A 25451-nucleotide genomic window follows, 5' to 3' on the forward strand; every position below is an offset into this window, starting at 1 on the left:
GTGATAGTTCTTGATTACTTTTTGATAAATAATTCGTTCTTATTGTAAAATAGGAGCACTATTTATCAATCTGTAATAAAAGACGTGAGGAAATTGTGTCTTTTTTAAAGACAAAAATTTTTGAGGCGAAATACCTAAAAAGAAGTTTGTAAAAAATGAATCCGCCTCAACAATATAGAACTTATCAACAATGATATAGTCGATTTTTGAATTAACAACAAATTTAAGAAACACGCAAAATAATCTTGGTGTGTTAAAGCATTTTTTCTGCTTCGCCCCCTTATGTGTACCTACAGTCAGTTACATCACAGTTTTGTTGAATAATCAGTTGATCAGCATTTCTCATTAGGTCGAGACCATTAATAGGCGATTGGAACGTTGTACCAAAATTATCTCGATTTATTACTGATATGGGTATGGCTCTTCTATTTCCAGAAGACTCTAAAAACATGCACTACCTAGTAAAAGATCAACTAACTGGTGTTCTCTAAATACCTAAGCTTCCATTGCTTCCTGAGAGAGGCTGAGAAGTAATAACGCGCTGTGAGTATACCGATTCAGTCGCAGTCATGTTGTGATTTGATTCAAATCCTGAACAGTAAAATAGCTAGCATTATTAGCTATAGGTGAACAAGATTTGCCTACCTGTATCAAGACGCACGTTCTTATAATCAAGCGAATTATTAGTTTCAGAAAATACAGGTAATGGAATGTCTGAAAAATAGAAATTAAGAACCTCACCACGACTCAAAGCTGTGAAGATGTTGGATAAAACAAAAAAATTAAACCGGACGCATCAGATGAAATAATCTTATTTTAGAGCCAATTAATAAATATCTCGATCGAGATCTAAAAGCTGTAAATCAGATACGTTTAAGCAAATATCATCAATAATAGATCACATGTGGACCTACTGATAAATGAATGGATTATTTCGAATATCTCTGGAAATAAGTTAGACCAAGTAGGGAATAAAAAATTGGTGAAATGATTTATAAACCAGCATTTCCCCCGATGTTAAAAGCCTTTAAATAATTAACCGAAACTTAAAATGAATATTTAAAAAGTGCTTGTTAAAGTGCCATCTAATCTTCGTCATGACTCATAAAGCTTGTAAAAGATTTAATCATATTGTGTATTATTTTGGTAACAACGACACGACAAAACGAATACTTAAAGAGACGGTTTTTCAGTATTCATATCCGAAATTCAAAATTCATGTTTATACTTTGCGAATTAGGAAGCTGGATTTATGCGGAAACCTAATTATCTATAACAATTTGCTCTCAATTAAGTAATTATCACTGATAGTTACGTACCTTCCATTTGCTCGTAACTTGCATTGTTGTAGGCATTCAAGTTATCCATATTAACTATTTTTCACACTGCAGTTTTACAAAACAACACATGTACGCTTTGATCACAATTAAACACAATCAACTTCGTCTAAAAGGATAACGGATAAGTTTTATCATTATCTAATCTCTCCGACATCATTGTTTTAAATAAATAGGTTCGTATCTGTAAGAGACTCGCCACCATTTTTTTATTATTAGTATATTACAATCTCGACCGATTTTTTAATACATTTGCTTGATTGTGCTCATCGTGATCAAGAAACTTTTTATCCTTTAACACTTTCTTGCTTTGATACTCATCCTGGAGAGGATCCGAGATTGTCGAGCTTGTGGGCCCCTCAAACGTTCATTCTTTCAGTGCTCAAGTGAGGGATAAAAACAACCATTCACAATGTAAACGTGTTTATTAAAATCGATCTTTACAAATTATTTCGTTTCAACAGAGATTGTGAATAACAAAATTTAATTACTGAAAATAATACATAATACATTTAAATAAAAATGTTTGTGTTATTATTATCAGGCAATTAAAGCATAGAACCGAATTATGCTTAAACTAATTACAAAAATTGGGCTTTGTTTGGGAATTCAAAAGAGACATTTTCTAATATCAAAGTAGTTTGTCGAAAATATCTCGTTTGTTCTGTCCATATTTATGGCACACAGCCTGGGAAATTATAAATCAGTCACAATAATCATGCTAACAAATAAAACTAAATTGGTTTCTAAAGAAGTGTATAAAGAATAAAAATAAATAATCTATCACTTAAATCTTACACTAAAACACTAGGTACTACTTAAAAAAGGCAGGATGATAAAACGAAAAAGCGACTCAAAGTTACGCAATACGAAATAAATCATGTGATATTTCATTTATATCCCTACATTATTAAATAATAAATAACAAAAATTCTTGTAAATTTTATGAAGTGGTAGTATTCTTTAAGTAACACAAGCATTTTTGTAAACCATCAGCTACTTTTGTTACACTCTTACGATGAGCTGCTGGTGTTACGAAAAAAAGACACAACCCTAGTTGCTTTAAAAGTTTCAAAAGGTAGAATGTTACCAGTATTTTCCACTTTCCTAATATTGTAATTACACCTAATTTACATATTCGGAAGAACATTCTAATTAGAATTACTGTTGCTTATAGTATAGGAATTTAGAAGCCGTTAAATTTTACAAAAATACGTTACGTATACGATTTCGGTAATCTACAATAAATTAAATTGAGTGAGTTGCAGCCTCTTCTCGCATAAATAGCGTCCAAGTGATTCAACTGTAAACTTATGTGGAGAATAAAGCTTACAACTAAGCAATGATATCTTAAAATTACCTTAAAAAAATCACTTTTATACTTCTGGAGATCTAACGTCTTCATAACGCTAATAGTTTAGCCAACGGCATTTGTAGCCAAATAATGTCCTTTAACTTTGCGCTTAGAATATCTACATATGGAAAATGTAGAAATAAAGGTTCCATTACAATGGCATAGCAGACTTTCAGTCAATCATAATTTACGACAACGCATGTTTGGTACATTTAACGGGTTAATTTAGATTCTCAACACTTCGATCTAGGACTGACTTCCTGGGCAATTCCACCCCAAGCCAGTTTGAAGCATCTATTCCTCCATCGTATTGACGGATCAAATACTGCTAAGATAAAGAGATATGGCCCTGTACATTCTCTAAATAGCCATCCGATTATGAACTCAAACTTGCTAAAAGGCAAGGAACCATTCTGAAATTCAATTAAAAATAGACCAATTTAATATGAGATGAAAACAACATTAACAAAGGAAAGTTAATTGTGACTTATCCTTGAGGTGTGTAAAATATGTACCTAATTCCAACAACATCGTGGTATCTTGGTTAACCTATAACCCCGAGTGTTAGATATTAAAAAATTGCGTTGATGAGACATAATAAAGCAGCTAATCAACAATTATTAACCAAATGAGTAATTAAATCGTTTAATTAAGGCAGTCACTTTGCATGTAGGACTGTTTAAATCAGGTAACTGGCCAGGGTTGCAACTACAACTAGTGTTCTATAATATATTTTATATTTAAAGACACACGTTAAGCAAAAGTCTAAAAAACGATGACTAAAACCTATTGTGCACTTGCATCGCTCAACTATAAATAAGTGCGAAATTAATTTAATTGTGCAACCAACTATTTACTATGTAAATTAACCAGTAGATAAGTCTACTTATAGAAAATTAAATACGTTGTTTTTAAATTTACTTAGTATTAGTAATGGGGAAAAGCATTGGTAAGTTTATTTTATTGGCAAAAAGTCACAATTTTCAATGAACGTTCAAAGCGTCCAAAAATTGCAATAACTGTCTATTTTCAGCCATCTGAATGTATTTCTAGATTCAATTACTTTAATACTTATGTTGCATAATGTTGTGAACGTTTCCTAGTCCTAATGTAAATAAACAACAAAGTGCGTATTTATAAAATTATTAGCTCCGCACAGAATTAAAGAAATCTTATGTAGTTTTGTGCTGCGATTAATAAAGCTTGGAAATGATTCCGTTATAAATAAGTTATCAAAGAAATTACTGGTTGAAGTAAATTGATGAATAAAAGCTGTCCAGGTGACTCGCTAAATAAACAATTGTTCGTAAATGATTCGATACTTAGACAATGTAATGTGATTAACTTGGAGAACCGTGATCAGCAACTAGAAGAACTTCTAGCCTGAAATTAATGTTTTACAAACAGTTTCATGCACCTGGCTAATGCATTTAGAAAAAAAGCCATATAAATTATTTTATTTGTAATTGTAAAAAATGTTAAATGAGTGTAATATTGATTGAATCGTACACTCGGTCATTATTCCAATGGTAACATATATAAAGTCATTACCTGACATGGGTAATCTACATGTCAGGCTAAACTTTGTGGAACAAATGATCATTAGAAACTCCTTTTTCAAATACCGACAATACGATGTTATTAAGTTTGGAGACAAGTAAAACTAGTACATATTTGAAATAGCAAGTATTTTTAGAACTCAATGGTTTATAAATGAATAGGATAATTTTCTAATAAAAGTCTACGACACTTATCGAGTACTTGAATGTTTTATTAGTCGTTCCCACAATGGAGCAGTCACTCCACTGTCTACTGGTCAGTTTTCTATTAATAAGTTGCTTAATTCGCTGACGTTTCATCACTATTTCCAGATATACCTACTTATTCACGAAACCTTTTTTATAGCCTGATACCTCGAATGTAACAACCACTGTCTTCTAACATACCCTATGAGTATTTAATCGAAGACATTTTTATTTTTTACGTTTTTTTAAAGTCACTTACCTGTACAATTGACAACAACAGCCAGTCACATAAAAACCATACTAGAATGTGAATTAAGTAAAAAACCAGCGGTTCCCATCTAAACAAAAGACTGGTGGCCCATCCTGCACATGCTCCAATCACCATGCACTCGCTTAAGGGTTCGAAAACGATCACCAATGGTAACATTGCCATCCGCAATTTAGCCCACCTGAATCAAATTTTGGAAATATAATTTACATTAAATCTGGGTACCTCAAGGCAAGTAGAAAAAAATAAGAAGCACATCAATCAGGACCTTATCATATGACCCAATTCCGCATGATTATCCAGTTGACTCATGAGGGATAGTCATAGTAAAACCATAGCTATTGAAAAGTGTAAAACATATTCAATTCACTGGCATGCATGGTTTAAGATTAGGGTTAAATATTTCCCAAGTTAAGTGCGACCTCAGATAAAATCCTGTCTATTTGGGAGTGCTAATCATCACTGATTACTTAAACCTTTAAAACAAATTCCGGAGCAGACAACAATTTGTCATTCAGGATTTTCGTTCAACATTAACGTGATCTACAACGAACGACAGTAAGTGTCTCAACAGGCCTCGAGACTTCATAGTTAGAGTTTCTTCTGGTTTCTAGTTCTAGTAACCGCTAAAATAACAGTGTTCCAAACGTGTAACCTGTAAGCGTAGTTACAGCTAGCCGAAAATTTGTTTAGTTGCTGCGAATATATAATTCAGCATTTTTAGTCTATAAATATTTAGATGTCTGACATTCTGTAAGAAATCTTAAGAGAAAGGATTTCTGCTATTAGCTATGAGCAAACTAAGAGTCTAAGACATAAATTCCATCATAGTTGAAATGTAAAATAACAAACGTTTTAAGCAGAATGTGCACCTGCATTTTTGCAAGCTGGCCATTTTTAAATATAAATTCAGAAATGAAATGAAAGTTATTTGAAGTCACAAACGTTGTAAGGTCGATATATTTTTTTAAATTTTTTTTGGTGGTACCAAAATTAACCGGAATAATACTTCGTCCAGGTTTGCCAAACACGCATTTCTGTTTGTTGTTATTGTGAAACGAAATGCGAGAGATTATTTTCTAAAGCGGGTGCTTTCAGAAACGATCGAAGAAGTAGACTCAGTAAAAAGCATCTGCAAAAAAATTATTCTTAAATGTTAATTCATTTTTAAATTAAAATGAGATTTTTAAACATTTTCGCATATAAATCGTATATTTTATTTAATCACTCTAGTTTATTATCAGTTTTTTTTGTTCTTTAAGTAGTTACTTCTGACCCATATTTTGTTTTTGATTTTAGAATATTTTATTTTAAGTTTACCAATTCTAAGAATTATGTTTTTAATAAAGCAAATCATTATATATTATCATCATTCTGCATTTCAATGAATAATTTAAAAAGTAACATGTTCCTTTGGAACCGCATTTCGAAACCTATTACCAAGGTGGAACTGGTACGTTATAACCCGTTACAGAAAAATAACCATTTCTCACACCTCTAAAAAACAGTTATGAGTTATGAACGCCTAATCCTAACGTGAAATATTGGCGACATTCTTCCAAGTAATAAACTGTTCGGTGTTCATCAAAAAGGATTTTTTTGTTGCTCCTTCTAGGGCAGGAAGGAAATCCGAAATTCAACATTCCAAATAATATTGTGCTTGTTGTTTTCCCATGAGCATTCAGTACGGCTTATGCAACATTATTCCTGAGGTGAGAACTGTAGTTACAGCTAGCCGATTTAACCGGTCCTTTTGGAACCGTTTCATAAAACCGAAATAACGGTGCGCACTTCGGACACCGTCGAGCGAGCTATCCAGCTGCAGCCGTTTGCCGATTTAAACAGTTCTTTTTGGAACCGTCTCATAAAACAGAAACAGTTGTGCGCACTTCGCACCAGCTGCAGCTGTTTGCCAATTAAATCCGTTGTTTTTGGAACCGTCTCATAAACCTGAAGGGATTTTTCTCAAGAAACTTAGCTAAGGAGTTATATGCCCATTACCAGTAAACTAAGCAGAATGTGCACTTGCATATGGGCTATGAGCAAACTAAGAGTCTAAAACAAAAATTCCATCACAGTTGAAATGTAAAATAACAAACGTTTTAAGCAGAATGTGCACCTACATTTAAGCAAGCTGGCCATTTTTAAATACAAATTCAGTGAGCGATGAAATAAAACTTTTTGAATAGTAATAAACTTTGTAAGGTCGACATATTTTTTTTAATTATTTTTTGGTGGTACCGAAATTAACTCAGTAATACTTCGTCCAGGTTTGCCAAACACGCATTTCTGTTTGGTGTTATTGTGGATTATTTAATGTTATTGTGAAACGAAATGCGAGAGATTATTTTCTAAAGCGGGTGCTATCATAAACGGGCGAAGAACTAATCAGTAAAAAGCAACTGCAAAAAAAATTATTTTTAAATGTTAAGTCATGTTTAAATGAAAATGAGATTTTTACACATTTTCGCATATAAACCGTTTAATTTATTTAAACACTAGTTATTATTATCAGTTTTTTTGCTCTTTAAGTAGTTACTTATGACCTATGTTTTGTTTTTGATTTTAAAAGATTTTATTTTACGTTTACCAATGTTAAGAACTATGTTTTTAATAAAGGAAATCATTATATATCATTACTATTTCTACTATCATCATCATCATCATTCTGCATTTTTAATGAAAAATTTAAAGAGTAACATGTTCCTTTTGGAACCTCATTTTGAAACCTATTACCAAGGTGAAATTGAACGTTGTAACCCGTTATAGAAAAATAACCACACCTCTAGTATGTATGTGCGTTCTCTCATTTGAAATATTAATTTTCATTCGTTTCGCTTGTCGGATGCGAATTAATGCGTTCTTACTTTTAGTGGTGAACATTCGACAACAAAGTCAGATTTACTTAACCGAGTGTATGCTTAATGCACATTTCATTTGAAAGCGATGAATGGCAACGGCAAGTAATTAATCATGTGATAATTGAGATTTTAGCATAACAAGATTGGCGCTGAATCATGTCACATTGTTGTTCGGTAAATAAATTAAAAACATTACCACAAGAACATGTAGGTTTTATGTAATCCCAATGTACAAACATAAAAGTGCGATTGGTTCTAAAAATTCGCATGACTTAGAAAGCACATACCTAGTACCTTATCGGTGTCAATGAGACTTGCTAGGATTTACTAATAACGATCGGTTATCTAATCTGGTAATTTTAAAAATTACGTACGCACCGGAAGATTTTATAAATAAATGTGTTTTCCAGTATAAAATTAACAAAACTCCCCGAGTTCGAGACCACGTCAAAAATTTGGAGGGCAATTTACAACCCGATTATTCTAACTCATCCCTGATGTAAAACATAATTTACATAACCGTTTACTGTCCTTGACGTCAAACTCACGGTTCTTTGCGAAGGCAAATTAAAGCGACGTTTCATTAAGCTTTCAAATATTTATCTCGGCCCAGGGGCTTTATTGTTCACTGATTTTAGGAAAATGTCCACAGAATATTAGAGAATTTAAGAGCTGGGGTTTATTTAATAAAATTATATCGTAAATTACCAAGCAAACGAAATGTGCTAAGTCAACTGCAATGCGGGTTTTGCGTCAATAAATTGCCCATATTTATTCGCCAAGAAATTTGATAATCACTTTAATGCTCGTTAATCGATTGAAGTGGAAGAACTTTTCTTTCAGAGCAGTTATCACCTTCATTCTCCCTGTTGTGGAAAATTCAGTAGGTACTAACTATTAACAACTGTTTCCAACCATGAAGCTCGAATAAATTCAACACAAGTTAACGAATCATTTATCAAATCAACCTCGTCAGTTTCTTTATTCTACGTGTTATCCACGCTTTATACCTGTTTAGTGAAAATCATTAATTTGAACACTTATTGCCATAAAATGCTTAGAACAACAACAGTAATTTATGGTTAGCATTTGGAACATTTCGCATGGTTCAACTAAATCACTTTGAAAAGACAAATAATTTACGACGTTCTATTTAAAGATTGATCTATTAACAATGGCCCGAACATCGATTGATTTCAGCAGACCAAAAATACGGGGTTGTGTGAATTGAACGTATTTACTGAACTGTTCTTAATGACTATCGTTTCCGTTTCTGTAACAATTATAAACCAGTAAATCAAGCCAAGTAAATACTGTCTAGGAAAAATGTGCTCACTTCTAATCAAGAGAATATGGTAAACAACTTTATCAGGTATTACAAATTCGAATTAATATAGAGCATATTGATGCACAGAGCGAAATCGGGCAATATCGTTTGAATTATTACCTGTTCCATAATTGGCTTACTATAGGCTCAGCCGCTCGGTTGCCCTTCGCTATTGCTCCAATTTTTCATCGATAAGTGCCGAAAATTCCATATTAAGGCAAAGGCCCCAATTTATGCTGCACATATTTCTTCCTGTTTCAACATAATGGGGCCTCAAAATAATTTCTTGTGAAACCGGAAATTTCGGCAACTTAGAATGGGGCTTGGTAAAAGGTTTCCAGATAATTATGTCAATTATTTATATCTAGCTATTTACTTCAGAATACTTATTATCCAAACCCGATTTTTATTTTTTTTATTTTTATGAAGGGTCTGCGCCACGTGTTCGTGTTGGCGGAACAACAAGCAAGATAGCACAACGGAATTATCAAAATGATCAATAGTATTTCGATTACATTATATACACTCCTTATGTGTACCTTGATATTCGATATTCGCATTTTAGATCTGATTTTTTGCGTGCTACCTCTAGAACCAATAAATCAGTTGGATGAACATGTTGATTGATCTGATGGTGCCACAAGTGGAGTGCAAAATAATTTAAACTTCTGAACTGTTAAACGACTATTATTTAAATTATTTGTACCTGTGCACAAATCCCGTTCTGACGTGGTTTATTAGTTCCAATTTAGGTCATAACATCCTTGCCAAAAATGTGCTCTTTACAACGGCAAGCGTATATTTACATGCGATAATGGTTAAAACAGTTTAAATATTTATTTCAGCAATAAACCGTTCATAATGCTTAAACAATCATAGAAGTTTAACAGGTATGGCCCTCGTATCGGAAATTCCATTCTATATATTAGTAGCCTTCATTGCAAACTAAACAAAGATAATGTTGTTATCGACATTAATCTGTATTAACTAGATATGTGAAGATGAGGTAATGTAATGGTGTGAAACCTTATTGAAATCGCTCCGACAGCATTTCTTGCATTTGCTGAAAAAAAGGCATTATCTGCGTTTAATAACGATAAGTCCATGCCCTTAAAATTCATCGATACATTCAGTTATACGCCTTTTTAACAATTTAATAAGCAGGTACCTATTGAAGATGCTATTGAAGATGCTAACAATAATAATAATAAAACGGTGAATATGAGTATATCAATATGAGTCACTCGTAAACTATATTGATTGATCAACAATGAATAAATTAATTAGCTCGTTACTGGCACATTTACTCAAAATAGATGAATACAACAAAACATATTTCCTTTATTAAAAACCCAGTTTAAATGTGGGGAAAAAATTGTTGAACTGTGATCTCCTCAGACCATGTTATCAACGTTTATTTACCACAATGAGTAAACGAGATTCTAAAAATATTTATCACTGATTGCAAAATTTTATAGTCCCGTTCTTGGAAATGCGTATTGCTTCAGACATTTCATTCGGCCACTAGTTTGTAAAAACTATAAAAATGCAAAACTGACTCACCTAGTAAGACGAGCTTGAAAACTGTGCACGTCGCAAACTCCAGAATTTTGCATAGCCGGCTGGCTGCTGATTGTCGTTTTCCAGCCCTTATCCAAAAAGTGTTTAGATATGAAGAAATCTTCAGCGAGATAACAGCCAAAACTTTTCAAACCGCCCTCTTCTTCTAAAACATGTTTGCGCATAAGGGTTGACATGCCCGTATGACAATTGACTCGTACACAGTCAGCGGATAGGTACATGCGAGACTGCGCTGTACCAAAATAAATCTGAAACAACGCATCAGTTTAGTCGACATTGACAGACATTCAGTCATTACAAAGTTTTTTCATTTACCTTTTCTAGTGTTGCGGCAAATCCATTTCTGTCGCTGGTAAACGGCATTTGGTGCACGATACCAGTTCGTTCTGTCATATGATTTACCATATCTTGGAGCGTATCTTCTTTCACTACAAAACATTTACAATATCTAATTGTCTGAGATGAAATATTAAACAACCATAAATTACGAAGAAAAAATCATGTTATGATTATTATTAATTATGAAAAAAGTAAGCGGCAAACTATTAGACATCGACGTATTTTTCGTAGTTTATGAATGGGCCGCGTGCGTCGAAAAGTAAGAATCAAACCGAAAACAAAGAGGAACAGGGATACAAATCATGAATGCCTAATGTTTCCGTTAACAGATAACGTGAAAGCTCAATTCATATCATACGTTTCCATCTGAAATGTTTGCCTGTTAAAAACAAACGGGCAAACAATAGATTTTTCAACCACATAAAACAACAAGAGTATTCAGATTAGGAAAACCAAACATTGATCGAATTTCTGTCACAAGGGAAAATTAGAAAGTTAGATTTTCGGGCTTTTGGGCCGTCGCGGAAAATAATTTCAGCACCGCGAGTGTTTTGCTTCTCAACAGATGTTTGGCTCGTAAGCTTACACTGGATTGACTCGTTTGATAATTTTTTTAACTGGTGAACCTTTCACGATTTTAGGGCGTGGCAGAAGAGAATTTCTTTACTTGCTAACGTTTCGCGAGCAAAGGTGGCTTGCATCGTCAGAGGTTGTTTTGCCTCGAGCAAAACACATTTAAAGACATTATATTCTCCGACGGCATAAAGCCCTAAAAACTCAGCTCTGTTGCCCATTTTTATCATTAAAAACCACAGGTAATGTAATATTGCAGCTGCATATGCAAGGTATGTAAGTAAAGTGTGAAACGCAATCTGCTGAAATTATCTAAAATTCAATATTATGGGACAACCACAACTTTTTTCTAGCCGTGCTTTGATAGAATTACCCATATACAGTGCGTTTACAATGAAAGAAACGAGTTTATTTATCAAATCAGTCAAGAAATTATTTGAACTTGTAAGTTGTCGGTTAAACATACCGTGTACCTAAAAAAGTAAAAATAACACAATGTCATGATAATGATTAAATGACCACAAAATTCATTTGTCCGTGTGATTCTTGCGTTATTAAATTTTTACAAGCACTTAATGTGTGCATTTCAAGGATATAACGATGTGACCTTAGGTGTGCACTCTTCTCAACCACTATCAATGTTATTTAAAAATGCAATAATGACCACCGATAACCGTGACGGTGAAAAAAAGTGTCTAAAAACTCAATAACATTTCCATTTCAGTGAAAATGTATTCAAGTGAAACTGCTTTTGTACTTACTGCGAATTCCACTGTCTGAGATGAGAATCAAGTCGTAATTTGATGCTTCGAAAGCTTTATGCATGTTGTTAATTTTCGGATTAACACCCACAGTTGAACCCCCGATAAATACATCTGTTTGGACTTTTGGATACTTTTCTATTAAACTATTTACTACTTCTATAGCAGGGTCTTTTTCATCTTCTACACAAAATAATAATTCATACTAAAATAGAACGAAACCGGGTTAATAGCAATAGAGCGGAAATGCTGCTGTAAAAAAAGACAGATCAGATCAGAAATCGATATTTAAAAAAAAAGCCTTGGCAATTCCTCAGGGGTTGATTGATTCATCAGAGCGATATCAGAAACCTAAAGTCTCCTAATAAATGATGGCAACGAATCTTGTGCGATATATTGTACATTCATATCACACAACAATAATTCAATATAACGACGTGCGCGGATATTTGCGTCAAACTGCTATGCTAATTTTTATGTTAAATATTCGATTTCCGAGGAGAACCAACAGAGGAAACCTAAATGGTTTCCTGAAAGGTTGAGAAAATATCCAGTCGTATTCACCAAATTATATTTTACATTTACAAGTATTTTTTGCTTTAAATAATTGAAAACTAGGTAGCTAGTAATTTTTTGACCAACACATTCAAAGTTCGCAAAAATCAGGATCGAGTGCGATTTGAATGGCATTTTCAGAGTATTTAGAATCAGATCTTCTCTAGAAACTGTGAAAATTTCAAGTTTTTATTTGTCCGTGCTTAGAAGTTAGGAATTTTTAAATGAGAGCTTGTAGTTGCGGGAAGGATTTATTTTTCGATCAGCATTTACAAAGTTCTCAAAAATCAAGGTCGAGTGCGATGTGGATGAACTTTTCAAGGGATTCAGAATCACATCCCTTCTAGAAACGGTAAAAATTTCAAGTTTTTACTTGTTGTTGCTTAGAAATTAGGATTTTTTGAATGAGAGCTTGCAGTTGCGAGAATGATTTATTTTTCGATCAGCATTCAGATCGTTTACAAGGGGGGCAAAAATCAGGATCGAGTACGATTTAGATGACATTTTCAAGGGATTCAGAATAAAATTCCTTCTATGAACCCAAACTATGAAAATTTCAAGTTTATAGTTGCCCTTGCTTAGAAGTTGGGAATTTTTAAATGAGAGCTTGCAGTTGCGAGAAGTAGAAATTTTTCGACCAACACTTTCAAAGTTGGAAAAAATCAGGATTTAGTGTGATTTAGATGGCATTTTCAGGGGATTTAGAATCAGATCTTCTCTAGAAACTGTAAAAATTTCAAGTTTTTACCTGTCCTTGCTTAGAAATTCGGAATTTTTGAATGAGAGCTTGCAGTTCCGAGAAGTAGAAATTTTTCGACCAACACTTTCAAAGTTGGCAAAAATCAGGATCGAGTGTGATTTGGTTGGCATTTTGAGGGAATTTAGAATCAGATCTTCTCTAGAAACTGTGAAAATTTCAAGTTTTTATTTGTCCTTGCTTAGAAATTAGGAATTTTTGAATGAGAGCTTGCAGTTGCGAGAAGTAGAAATTTTTCGACCAACACTTTCAAAGTTGGCAAAAATCAGGATCGAGTATGATTTGGATGGCATTTTCAGGGGATTTAGAATCAGATCTTCTCTAGAAACTGTGAAAATTTCAAGTTTTTATTTGTCCTTGCTTAGAAATTAGGAATTTTCTAATGAGAGCTTGTAGTTGCGAGAAGTAGGTATATACAGATTGTCAAAGAAAACAAGCTTATTTTCAGAGATTTTTTCACCTCTTTTGTGTGTTTTTATAGGTTCTTTCATTCCGTGTTTTGTTAGTTGCTAAAAAGTAAAAAAGTTACAGCTTTTTATTCCACCCCAATAGAATTAAGGGGTGAATGTGAAATTTGAATTGAAAAAGTGAACAAGCAAATAAAATATTAAATCTAACTTCAAAGCCTTGCAGCTCCGTTATTTTTCAGCTTTCGAAAAACTTTGTCCCCATTTCCTGACACCCTGTATATTTTTCTATTAATGTAAATTACAGCGATTATTATCCGAAAGTTGGCTTTCAAAGGGTACACAAAAAAATAAACTTGGTAAAATGTAAAAAAATGTTAATCAAGCTCGGGAGTTTGTCAGGCAGGCAGTTAATTGAGAGTTATAAAATAGTAAAGTAGGTATGCGGCATTAAGTATGTTTTAGTGGTGTGGACAGTAGTCAACAGCTTATTAAAGCAAGCTATGATAGCATAAGGTGTGTAGTAAAAATTGTCCTTGAATACACTGTATTAAGAAGCAAGGATTCTGATCAATATTGCTGTAGTTATTTTAACTGTTGGGTTTAGAAACGCACACAAAAATTTAATGAGGGTGGCCAATAGAAAACCTACATTGAGTTGAGTGGAATTCAATTAAATTCAATAAAAGGCTCAAAAAATGTTGCTCCTCTTAAATGCATAATATTGTTTGAACGAATAGCATTTGGAAATTAAAAAATGAATTTAATACTGTGCCTGTAGTACACGCGTACCTACTGTTTTGATATAGAAGAATGAAATTTATTATGAAGCCCAAAGTGTGGTATTATTATGAATGTTACTTCTGGATATTTCCACAAAACATCTAATATAAAATGAAAGCAATTAGTCTGTTAGTAAACGAAAAACTTACTGTGGGATATCTCATAGTAAAAAACGTCTCCAAGTTAGAAACTAAATGAGGATCAACTCCCATGAGAGGTTTTAAAATAGAGACCCCTGGATATGGTTCATCCAGCAAGAGCTCTGGGTTTTTTTTGTGCAGCCTGTACTTTCTGGAAAGACAAGAAGTCCATGGTAAGAGGGATTGTAAATAGTGTACAGGCATTTGAGGTTAGTTTGAAATAAGGAAAAAATTAAGACTTACCCATAGAATATCGCTATTAAGTGAAGCAACCACATAGCACACCAAAAAACGAAGAAAAATATCGCAAAACCATACAGGGTGTAAATCATTGGCGCCATTTGATTTGATTATAATTATTGGTCATTGGTTTCTTATGCTATTCGATATCACAATTGCCTATACATAATTAAATCTAATTTACTACACTTAACAAATTAAGACTTCACCGGAAAATTTAACATCGCGATCGCGATATCTCATGATACCCGTCAATATTATGATGAACTAAAAGCCGACCGTGTTGTAAACTGTAGAATGTCATGTGTCAAGTGGATTAACCAATGAAATTCTACCAATCACGCCTGTGCGAATAGGGCAGGACTCAAATTATTTTAACAGAACTTGCAGGAAATTCCCCAAAAATTGGAAAACAACCGCACTAGTTCGCACTTGAACGGAAAATGAATATAATGAAGCCATGATTCATGTGCTATAGACACTACGCCACATAATTATTTAGATTGTGTAGATAAAAGGTATCTCGACAGTTGTGACTCACTCTCACCTTGCGATGATTAGAGATAATACAAATTAACCAGAAAACTTTGACGCATTCGACTATAACAAATGCAGAAACACAAAAAAACTGTAAAACTAAAATTTATTTGGTAATTTTTTAAATCTGGGCCTTTTCTCCCTACTCAGTTTACCCCATTCCTTAGCACTTTTAATTAAACTAAACGTACTGCCTACCTTTATCTTAGATCTTTGCCTTATTAAAAATTATGGAAGGCCCTTAAAATAGATCCCAACAAAATGTTGTCTATTTTTTGTTGATGCGATTTACAAAGTTGTGAAGTTAAGGTGACAGAAAGTGATGCCAGAAAAAAGCGAATCGCAAAATCATTGTCTTCTGTTGGTCTGCAGTATGCCCCGATTTGCCGCCCATTGATTGTGGTTGGTACTCGTTTAACAACGAAAAGAGTTTACATTAAAATACGAATTTTTTACCTTTAAAATACGCCCATTGCAAATAAATAAATTCATTTATTCGGGAGCTGGTGCCCTCTAGTAGCGTTCACAGAAAATCTCCTGGGGATATTCTGTGGTAGCGTTTAATGTGTCAGCCACAGACTACTCACTATCAGACCTCCCACTCTATTTGCAGCTCCTTCTGCTCTCTCTCTTGTTCTTTCTCGGTCGGCCAAGCTTTAAATTTGGCGCCATATTCAATTTTCTTTTGGACTTTATTTTTTAAGGACTATGGGATAAAAAAAATACAGACAATGCGATAGCTTGAATACAGTGAAGCCAATATTCTAATAAAAACAAGTAAATGTCTTTGAATGGATGGTTCTGTGAATGGATGCATGGAAAAGCCATAATACAATGAACACAAGGTAGGATATTAATCGGTCGAAAACTCGATTTTCGTGCACACATGACGTCACTGGTTAGCAGTTTGGTAAAGTGAACAGCTGATCCCATTTAAAATGCATGTAACCTAGACAGATTTTCATTGAATTTAAAACGCAATAGTTCAAAAGTGAAACGTTATATGAGTATATGGTTTGCATTGTTGTATAGCTCAATGCTTTCAAAATCGCGTTTGGGACCTGATTTGGGCTTCTTGCGAAGAAAAATACCCTAAAAAAGTATTTACAAGATCTCTGATTTTCAGCGTTTTAGCTTGCTGTGTTGCCAGAGCGTCATTCGTAAAATCCGGTAGAGCCAAACGAAACAATTAATTCATTGTACCATTCAATGAATTCATTGAATCATGGGGTGAATGCGTTTGGGCGTGTTTGGGAATCTTGTAGACAAACAACTGAGCATTTCGCGTTTAGCAGTTGGATAGTTTACTGTAGAACGTGTGCAAGCTATAGGAAAATGCTTGTTGTCATGCGGATACGAATATGCCCTCAGCATTTCAAAAATGATGATTATGAGAGGAATTTGCAATTCGAACTTTGGGGGTACTTGCCAAAAGCAAACGCTATACTTTATTGCAGATTTGGCAACTATGCTAGCCTACAAAATAAATAAATTTTTGTTACTTTTCATTTTCAAGTTTAAAACCTACTGCGAAGCATTTTGTAATTATAAAGAAGATTTATGAAAAAATAATTAAATGTGATAAAAACTAAATAAGCTAGATTTAATCACATTTAGCAGACAGGAAAAAATTACGAAACGCATTGACCTCCACTGACGTCACGCAAATCGACGCAAGATCCTACCTTGTATTCATTGTATCATGTGGAAAAGTCGTCGAAAAGGAGTGAAAATCAGATAAACACTCACAAAAATTAGTAGGATGGCAACTCTGATCAGTTGTTGATTTTTGATGGTCAATCACCTGTCATTGTTCACCCGATTTGTTGGTTAAATTAATGGTTAGAAAGTTATGTTTGTTTTTCTTTCGTTTGTTAGTGATAAATAAACATGACAGATGGACAAAATGATAGTAACAATACTGATTTTGTCTCGGCTAATGTGTGGGAAGGATTCAGCAATTGGTTACATTGCATTTGTGTTGTAACATTTGATTTAGAATTAGGACAGGCCCTAGAGGTATATTTCAACTTCATATCATTTAATTATTAAAACCCGAAGTTCTGAGTTAAATGTTCACTGTTCTAGACCCAGTATCCCAAACATGTTCAACTGACTGAACAGGAAATATCGAATATTTGTTACTCAGCTTTCCCAGACTCCAACTCAGGATGTATGGGAGATACCAAGTTTGTTATAAGATTACCTACTAAAAGCAAAAGAGATTTTAATTCTGAACATGTCAATTATAATATGAAATGTCCCCCTGCGCTGAAGATAGATGAAGGGTATATTTGGGGCTATGTTTATTTCAGGCAAGTCAGAGATATTAATCTACCCAGAGGATATTTTCAGAAAGTAAGAATTTGTTCTATTAGCAAGCTTTCAAATTCAGTATATACGTTTTTTCTAGAGCCTTGTGCTGTTGTCTTACCTTCCCTTTAATAACTTGTTTACCGAAATATGCGATTATATTGCACCTGAATATTTTGATCATGGGGAAAAATGTCTAGAAGCAATTTGTAATAACATAAAACGATGGCCACCCCCAACGCCTGGAATAAGCTTGGGTTTGCCTATTTTAGGACAGGTCTTTCAGGTATTCTTGCATATTATTAGCGACACGACTTTAATATACATTTTACTTATTTCAGACTTGCATCCCTGTAAGCTCCGTTAGAGGAAATGAATTCGGAGAATTTAAGGTTTTAACTCAAGTGGAGGAGTTAAATCTCTTTGAACTTTTCAAACCTGTCTTATCTCATATTCATTTGTTATGGGAACTTGTTATAACATCAGAGCCTATTGTTGTTATGGCTTCATCTCCTACAAATTGTTCCTCTATGGTTTTAGCATTGACTAGGTAACTTGAATTAAAATCCTAAATCACTGAAAATCTAAACATTTCACTTTAAGGCTGATTTCACCACTGCAGTTCTGTGGAGATTATCGACCTTACTTTACCATACATGATAGTGAATTTAAACAATATAAGCAATACACTTGTAAGGAACGTTTCCCTCGTTTTCCGCCTCCCGCCATTTTGGGGGTAACAAATCCATTTTTTGCCAAAACTTTTCAACACTGGCCCCATACGATTATACTGAATGATGGCGCTGGTAAGCGCTTGCCAACTTACGAACTAAATATACCTACTTCATCGCCTATAACTTTGCAGGTCAGAATTCAAAGTACAAAGTGAAGAAGCCAGCCCTATCAAAAATGATTGAAAACTCTTCAGGAATTTATACATCATATAAACCCTTTTTGCAAAAAGATAAAAATATTATTAAAAATCTGATGACTGGGGTAAGTTCTAACCGGCCCGACGAAGCTCAATCTGCCTTATTAAGGAAGCATTTACTGGAACTAACTCACAGCTTCATGTACCCATTGGAGAGATATATTGCTAGTTTGATGCCATTACAGAAAGATATATCTGCTTTCAAGGTATGTTATTCGAATTCTAGGAATAATTTTTTGTAAAAATACACTGATGGTTAGGCCGTACCCATTCCCAGTCCTTTCAATCCAGAGAACTTCTTTACAACATTGGACACAGGTGGACCGCAGTTAACTCTCAACAAAACAAACATAAAAGGAGACTGGACAGGCCTCTACAGAAAGTTTTTCCGATCCCGCAATTTTAATTCCTGGTACCATTCAAGGTATAGGGAATTGGCTCAAAAATTGCAAGCCCTTCATACCGAAGCTCTGTCTAACGCAGTAAGTAAGCAAGACGAGTTTTCAGTTAGCTTTGCTAAATGCGATTTAATTTAGGATTTGAAAAATTGGGTGCAAGATCGCCCTGAAGTTGAAGTGGTAGACATGGTTCTGCGGTTGAAGAACAAAATTGGAGAATGTGAAAATGAGATTCCTGTTAGTGAAACCGTGAAGCAACAACTAAATGAAAGGATGCAAGATGTTGTAACATCTCTTCCAGATGATCTTAAGAATATATTGAAAATTTCATGATACTGGTTTAATGGGGCTGGAAATATTAGTATTTCTCCACACTTTCTTTCCCAGCCCGTTGCTGTTTCCTAGAATTGCTTAGATCATTTTCCATTTTAAATTGGAGATCTGGTATCTACCGTTTTCATGGGAAATTTACGTGCTTTAGGTATTGTTATCACTAAAAGTGTGCGACAAATGATCAAATTTTGCCAAAATCTGAGTGTATATTATTTGGAAACAGGATTTTCACATTTATATTATCACATGAGATTATTTTTTGTAGGAAATGAATTTTGGATATGCTCAATACCCAGGTAGTGACTTGTAAAGTTCAAGATCTGGCTTGGAGTCTTGTAGTTGCAAAAGTTCGAGAGGATGTCAATTTTTAAGAATCGAAATATTGATAGTTAATGTTTATTATTGTCAAGTCAAGTTCGTTTAGCAGCAGGCAACATTTAATATAAGTTTTTATAAATGTTTGTTAAATAATGTATATGTTACATTAACAGTCGTCCAATGATGAACAATTTTTTATATACTTGCGAATATTTTATGAATAAACGTTTATTTTATTTCTTGGTGTTTCCATAATACCTAGGATTTAGGCATAACTATAATACCGGCAAAAGGATTATTTCTAGCAATAAAAATTCAGTCTCAGTTATTTACATTTTATATTGCTTACTTAAATAATAAGTATAATGTCAAAAACGTGTTTTCCTTCACATAAATGTTTTTCTCATTTCAAATATATTACCTAATACCTATATCAAATTAAACAACTAGAAAAATCTTGTAGTATAACCGCGATTCAACTTACATTTATATAACTTTCTACACAGTATTACAAGAAAAAAAACCTGCTTTCTCACTAGTCAAAAAAACTTACATGCGGCAGGAATAATTGGAATAAAACTTTGGTAGTGCACATTTATATAAACTAGTAAAAATGTTTTGGGAGCATATTTTTATATATCATAATTTAAAATATTGTTAATAAAAATGGAAATAAAGCAAACCGACCACCGCAGAGAAAAAATTCTGCAGGCGTCAAAGGTTCTATCAATTAATACTTATTGAGGAACCGCCCCTGCTTATCATTAAGATCTGTTCAATATAACCAGATTCTATAAATGTACCGTCCCCAAGGGTGGGTGGTATCAGTCAAGAATCTGATTATATTGAATTTAACCATCAATAAAGCATTGACATATCCGCCATACTATTGATTTCTCGATTTAAAACATGTTGTTGTCTTAATAAAGCGTTTGCTTTGCATTCGAACTCATTAATAGTTTTTTCTGAAAATATTTTATCGTAATCTTTGCCATCATCCTGCAATCTTGCGCGCATTATGTTGTTATAGAGGTCCAATACCTAAAAACTTCACTATCAGCACTTAAATTTAAATATATATATATTTGTGTATACCTCTTTATCAATTTTGTTTAGATCATCTTTGAGCTCATTGCAGTGAATGTCGTTCAAAACTGCTGAGCGTAGCTTATTTAATTCTTCAAGATTAAATTTGTTCACTGTATTCAATTCTTCATAGGATTTCTTAATTTCTGATAGAATTTCATCGTCAGGGGCCTCATCCTAAAAAATATGTTTGCATGAAAAATATTAAATTATTAATTACGCTCGAATGACCCACTTTATTTACATCGTCATTAGACAATAGCCCTTGTTCAACCAGCTCCTTTAACAATCTCTTATCTAAACAACTTCCAACTTTATGGCCGGTCGAAACCTTCACTTTGGAGGATTCTGAAGCTGAAGCAAGCAAAAATAAGTATCAAACAAAGATTGCGGATACACTGATTTACCCTTCACTTTCGTCACTTTTGAGCCATTTTCATTTTGTTCTTCATTAAGAAGTTCTTCTGACCAAGAACTGGCATAATGTTCGCCAATATCCGGTATATTTTTGTCAACAGTTTTTGAAAATTCTTGAATAAGTGTATCCAAGAACTGAAAATATATCGACATTGAATTCTGCCCTATTTTTTTTCAGTGCATTTACGGTTCTCATGAAGAACTCTTTTATACTTACTACTACATCGTCTTTACTAACTGGGGCACAGTACGGTTCAATAGACGCAAAAAATTTGTCAGAATTGTCATTTCTCGGTAGAGTAATCTTTGGTATCTCCTTGTAAGAGTTTTCACTGTATGATCTAAATGGATCTCTTTTAATATTTTTTTTCACATCCTTGCAGTTAAATTTTTCATCTGGTCGCTTTCTTTTTAATGATACCTGCGATTATTTTTGTTAAATTAGATGTTAAAAGTGAATCCATTCTTCTACTCTTTACCCTATCGTGGCCTCTCTTTTCTATATGACTATTCTTTTGTTCCGCTTGAGAGTATTCTCCCAAGAAAAATCGAGTTCTTATGGCATTAGTGCACAACAGTTTTTCGAGGTCTTGTTGCAACTGATCCAAATCATCCATTGCAACTCCCTCTTCAACATTTCTTTGTAGAACTAGAACATATATATAGATAACTCTCTAAATGCATGAGTTTTGGTGATGAAATGAAAAACAGTTGTCAGAAAAATATTGCAGAACTTTATTTCACTTGCTCATTAACGAATTAGAGATGTTTTAGAATTATGGCTAGGAGAATGATCAATACTAATAAATGTAGCTTTTGTCAACAGAAGCTTCAAATGTGTTTTTTGAGAAAATTAGTACTTACTTGACTTATATTTGGGCAATAATGCATCATTTTCGCTTTGCTTCATCAGGGGAACAGTAGAAAAATCCTTAATATCTGGAACTTTGGGATCTACTAACTTTGGATGAGGTGAACTTAACATTTCTTTAAGTTTGCAAGAATATTTGCTACTTTTTGAAGAAGTATATGAGGAACGTTTGGCGACCAACATTTTTTTGAGAAATATTTGTTACTTAGGCTACTTATACTTTTGTTTTGGAAAGAAAATTAGAAAATATGAACATGTGACCCAGAAAACATGTGATTGTGAACCTTATTTGACAATACGTCAATCATCACTTCAAACCACAGGGCGTTTATTCTCATGCCTCTACGAATATGCTCCCAGGGAATTTTTGTATTGCCGATTGCCTAAAGTCGGTGAGAAGCAAATTTGATATTCACAAGCGATATTAATCTATTTCTCTATCACAGATTACCAAACTCTTGATTCCGTCAGTTCTGTGTTTGCGCCTAATAGTAAGATTCTCACACATGTAAATTGTAACTCACCTGGTCTAGACCAGGTGAATTTGCTCTCACCGATTTTAGGCAATCGGCAATACACAAATTCCCGAGGGTGCTGACGTAAACGCATGAAAATAAACGCTCAGGTGTCATCTGTGCTCTGTGCTTCAAACTACACTTGCGTGTAGCCACAGATCACAGAGGTTGTAATCTGTGCGTTAAAAAAAAAAATACATTTAGCGCCTTGTGAAAAATTTTTGTAAATCAAATTGAAGGAACATATTTAAATAAATTGCGTTAAGTTTTTAAAGTCTGTGCCCATTTGCCTGCTGTAACACTTCCCAAAATGTATTGATGGTTTTAAATCGAAATGAAAAATGATTTAAAACATTTTGGGGCAATTTTTATTTTTATGAAGAAACGTTTTTGAGCACCTAATAAAGGCAACGAAGATTTCTAGTTAAGTTAATACTAAAATAAACGCTTTATAAAATGGGATTTATTGCTTTTTCGTAAACCAATAAGAAATACTATCGACAATTATATTCTACATAATAAAACTAGTGGATAGACTAATCTAACTGTGGCCTTTTTTGGATTCCGCTGAAGTCTCCTCATCACCGGTATCCTGTGGCATAAAATAAAAACACAGCGTGTATAGATGATAGAAAATGGAGTGTATTGAAACATACCAACCTTATTTATATCTTCAGGCGTTAGAATCCCCTGATCGACCAGCTCTTTTAGCAGTCTTCTATCTAAGGAATTTCTGTCTACAAATTATTATTTTTTAATTGTTAAACTGTGCAAATCTGCTTGGGGTTTTTACTTTTTATTTTAGTTGATTTTGCTCCATTTTCCGACTGTCTCGTAACATGAGGAGCCTTATCACTGCAACTTACAGGTGGTTTGTCCTGGATCAAAGCCGACAACAATTTTTGAGTGACAGCACCAAAGGCATCAACAGTTCTAAATAAAATCAAAATACATAATTTGAATAATTCAAGCCAGTCAAATTTGCCAGCCCTTACAGGTGTAATCCATTTCTTTTGGAATCTGACATTTTTCTGCTGCATTTGGCGACAGGTTCATCAGCATTTGAGATTTCTTGTACTTTTTTGTCGCTATTTTTTGAAGTTTCTTGGATCAGCGCATCCAAAAACTGAGAAAAGTTTTGTTATTATGTTTACACACACAAAATTAGTTTGAGTATACTTACGGAAGAATTAGCTTTATTAATTAATACGCAGTATGGCTCAACTGAAAGTAAACTTTTATCTTCTTTCGGTAAAGTTAGTTCAAGCACCTTCTTCTCGTGGAATCCCAAGTCTCTTTTAATGAGTCTCAAGTCGTTTTTAATATCCCTGCAGATCGACGTGTCGTCTGCTCTTTTTCTTTTTAATGAGGACTAAAGAATTTTAATGACCAATCTCATTGAAGCATAGATATAGGACTTACTGAATCAGGATAGCCATTTCTCTCTTGATGCGGATCCATTTTTTTAGGTTCGGCATATTCGCCCTGAAAAAACCTAGTTCGCATAGTCCATTGCAGTTTTTTAAGATCCTGTTGCACTTGGTTCAGATCATGAGTGGCAACTCCTTCCTCGATATTTTTTAAGAGAACTAAAACACGTTTAATTTAACGAAATTGTTGCGAATAGAAAATATACGCTGATACTTACTTGAGGTATATTCAGTCAATAATGTCTCGTTTTCGTTTTGCTTTATCAACGATATTTTATCCTATTTAAAAAGAGTAAAAGTATTAGGTTTTTATTAACATTTTGTTGTTGCTGAAATGTGCTGTGAGCATAGCTGTATAAATGAATCTGTTTGTGCGATCACGCGGAATGCGATTCTCACAATTGTTAATTTAAGCTGAGATATTCTACAACTTAATTTTATTAAATCGGAAAACCCTAACTGAAGGCAAACTTTCAATTCATGAACGTTGAGAACACTTTAACTGGTAGCTTACCATTATATTTAACTGGTTGATCCGGAAAACTTTGCGGCAAATTCTTTTGAAAATACTAATATAGACTAATAAACAACTTTCGTTTTGATGATACAAGTCCAGCGTGTAAACAACTCAATTCAATGTCAATAACCTAACATATCCTAGTGAAGAAGACCAGAAGTTGTCTGTCAGAAGATCAGAAACGAGTTGAAACCAGAGCTGGTCTGCGCCTATGCCACCAGACATACACGCAAAATGTCTTTCTGGTCGCTCAAAATGTTTCTTAATTGTAGAAGGTTCCAATATTTCACTGATATGAGCCATATACATATTTGTTATAAGCCACAAAAGCTCGAAAAACACCCGCGACTATTTTTCGCGAAAACTGAAATTGCTCAAAAAAAACGTAGTTTACCTGAGCTCTACCAGCTTAGGAAATGTCGGTATCAAAATTGTTGATGGCTATAAATTTTCTCTATCTGTAGAAGAAAGACACTTGACTCTAAAGATGCAGAGTTTCATAAAAATTACCCAGAATCATGAGTTCTATCAGTTTGAAAAACATGGGTTTCACTATGGAAACTTTCACCCAATTGCACTCTAGAATGATGTACAAATGAGCGTTCTTGCTCATTTTGCCTCCGAGAAATGAGCAAAAACGGGACGGAAAACATGAAATTTTAGCATAATCTTGAACCTAAGTGTTTGATATTCAAATTTCGCTTTCTGGGTCAAAACTACTCGAATTTCCTCACTAACGTTGTTACGACTGAATCGA

General features: G+C 33.8%; 5 protein-coding genes across 11 annotated transcripts in view; 1 reads left to right on the top strand and 4 right to left on the bottom strand.

The window, feature by feature from the left end:
• Window positions 1-1474, bottom strand: part of LOC109540888 (phospholipid scramblase 2) — a 3375-nt gene extending 1901 nt beyond the window's left edge. Inside the window, exons 1-4 of one of the 3 annotated variants that reach the window (XM_019909405.2) lie at window positions 1320-1464; window positions 646-714; window positions 496-591; window positions 295-441 (exon numbers count right to left, since the gene is read on the bottom strand). In XM_019909405.2, coding sequence (XP_019764964.1) covers window positions 295-441; window positions 496-591; window positions 646-714; window positions 1320-1368 — 361 coding nt within the window. In that variant the 5' untranslated portion in view covers window positions 1369-1464. Of the gene's footprint in view, window positions 1-294; window positions 442-495; window positions 608-645; window positions 715-1319 lie in introns of all 3 variants that reach the window. The other 2 variants (XM_019909404.2, XM_019909406.2) reach the window with 2 other exon arrangements.
• Window positions 1475-1743: 269 nt separating this feature from the next.
• On the bottom strand, window positions 1744-15552 carry LOC109540879 (ceramide glucosyltransferase). Of its 2 annotated transcripts, none has more exons than XM_019909385.2 (7): window positions 15032-15524; window positions 14798-14939; window positions 12147-12351; window positions 10789-10901; window positions 10456-10721; window positions 4696-4885; window positions 1744-3104 (listed from the first exon to the last, which is right to left on the bottom strand). In XM_019909385.2, exons 1-7 carry the CDS (start codon window positions 15127-15129, stop codon window positions 2925-2927), a joined length of 1194 nt encoding a protein of 397 aa, XP_019764944.1. In that variant the 5' UTR covers window positions 15130-15524; the 3' UTR covers window positions 1744-2924. The 2 variants fall into 2 exon arrangements, with proteins under 2 accessions (XP_019764944.1, XP_048516954.1); XM_048660997.1 differs by lacking the exon at window positions 1744-3104 and adding an exon at window positions 4442-4638 and having other exon boundaries at window positions 15032-15552.
• A 1752-nt stretch (window positions 15553-17304) lies between these two features.
• LOC109540872 (protein DENND6A) lies at window positions 17305-20096 on the top strand. Of its 2 annotated transcripts, XR_002172259.2 has the most exons (9): window positions 17305-17584; window positions 17654-17923; window positions 17979-18164; window positions 18220-18428; window positions 18482-18684; window positions 18744-19015; window positions 19070-19291; window positions 19346-19688; window positions 19806-20096. XR_002172259.2 is itself a non-coding variant. In XM_019909373.2 (8 exons), the coding sequence occupies exons 1-8, from the start codon at window positions 17456-17458 to the stop codon at window positions 19538-19540; spliced, it is 1686 nt and encodes a 561-aa protein (XP_019764932.1). In that variant the 5' UTR covers window positions 17305-17455; the 3' UTR covers window positions 19541-20096. The 2 variants fall into 2 exon arrangements, 1 of the variants encoding a protein (XP_019764932.1); XM_019909373.2 differs by having other exon boundaries at window positions 19346-20096.
• An 81-nt stretch (window positions 20097-20177) lies between these two features.
• Window positions 20178-22557, bottom strand: LOC109540880 (transcriptional adapter 3-B). Of its 2 annotated transcripts, XM_048670457.1 has the most exons (8): window positions 22226-22557; window positions 21841-22010; window positions 21579-21782; window positions 21352-21496; window positions 21180-21298; window positions 20954-21121; window positions 20715-20899; window positions 20178-20643 (listed from the first exon to the last, which is right to left on the bottom strand). In XM_048670457.1, exons 1-7 carry the CDS (start codon window positions 22413-22415, stop codon window positions 20717-20719), a joined length of 1179 nt encoding a protein of 392 aa, XP_048526414.1. In that variant the 5' UTR covers window positions 22416-22557; the 3' UTR covers window positions 20178-20643; window positions 20715-20716. The 2 variants fall into 2 exon arrangements, with proteins under 2 accessions (XP_048526414.1, XP_019764945.1); XM_019909386.2 differs by having other exon boundaries at window positions 20178-20899.
• Window positions 22558-23190: 633 nt separating this feature from the next.
• On the bottom strand, window positions 23191-24867 carry LOC109540890. 2 transcript variants are annotated; one of them, XM_019909412.2, is made up of 8 exons: window positions 24692-24867; window positions 24396-24456; window positions 24170-24336; window positions 23931-24119; window positions 23743-23873; window positions 23541-23680; window positions 23404-23484; window positions 23191-23339 (listed from the first exon to the last, which is right to left on the bottom strand). In XM_019909412.2, the coding sequence occupies exons 1-8, from the start codon at window positions 24692-24694 to the stop codon at window positions 23329-23331; spliced, it is 783 nt and encodes a 260-aa protein (XP_019764971.1). In that variant the 5' UTR covers window positions 24695-24867; the 3' UTR covers window positions 23191-23328. The 2 variants fall into 2 exon arrangements, with proteins under 2 accessions (XP_019764971.1, XP_019764970.1); XM_019909411.2 differs by having other exon boundaries at window positions 23408-23484; window positions 24692-24866.
• Window positions 24868-25451: the final 584 nt, after the last annotated feature.

This window comes from Dendroctonus ponderosae, unplaced genomic scaffold, assembly GCF_020466585.1.
Source record: "Dendroctonus ponderosae isolate FM_Combo_2020 unplaced genomic scaffold, Dpon_F_20191213v2 Dpon_F_20191213_1, whole genome shotgun sequence".
Classification (NCBI taxonomy): Eukaryota; Metazoa; Arthropoda; class Insecta; order Coleoptera; family Curculionidae; genus Dendroctonus; species Dendroctonus ponderosae.

Excerpts from the sequence above, each read along its gene's own strand:
- LOC109540890 (XM_019909411.2), bottom strand. Across the intron at positions 23,485-23,540 it reads AAAATCAACTAAAATAAAAA|ACAGAAATTCCTTAGATAGA; the intron begins GTAAAAACCCCA and ends AATAATTTGTAG. Across the intron at positions 23,340-23,407 it reads CGCCTGAAGATATAAATAAG|GATACCGGTGATGAGGAGAC; the intron begins GTTGGTATGTTT and ends TTTATGCCACAG.
- LOC109540880 (XM_048670457.1), bottom strand. The coding sequence starts at position 22,415 with ATGTTGGTCGCCAAACGTTCCTCATATACTTCTTCAAAAAGTAGCAAA. Across the intron at positions 21,783-21,840 it reads AAAAGAGAGGCCACGATAGG|GTATCATTAAAAAGAAAGCG; the intron begins GTAAAGAGTAGA and ends AAATAATCGCAG. Across the intron at positions 21,299-21,351 it reads AAAAGTGACGAAAGTGAAGG|CTTCAGAATCCTCCAAAGTG; the intron begins GTAAATCAGTGT and ends TGCTTGCTTCAG.
- LOC109540879 (XM_019909385.2), bottom strand. The coding sequence starts at position 15,129 with ATGGCGCCAATGATTTACACCCTGTATGGTTTTGCGATATTTTTCTTC. Across the intron at positions 4,886-10,455 it reads TTTCAAGCTCGTCTTACTAG|GTGGGCTAAATTGCGGATGG; the intron begins GTGAGTCAGTTT and ends AATTTGATTCAG. Across the intron at positions 3,105-4,695 it reads TGTTGTTGTCAATTGTACAG|AATGGTTCCTTGCCTTTTAG; the intron begins GTAAGTGACTTT and ends ATTGAATTTCAG.
- LOC109540872 (XM_019909373.2), top strand. The coding sequence starts at position 17,456 with ATGACAGATGGACAAAATGATAGTAACAATACTGATTTTGTCTCGGCT. Across the intron at positions 17,585-17,653 it reads AATTAGGACAGGCCCTAGAG|ACCCAGTATCCCAAACATGT; the intron begins GTATATTTCAAC and ends TCACTGTTCTAG. Across the intron at positions 18,165-18,219 it reads TTTTAGGACAGGTCTTTCAG|ACTTGCATCCCTGTAAGCTC; the intron begins GTATTCTTGCAT and ends TACTTATTTCAG.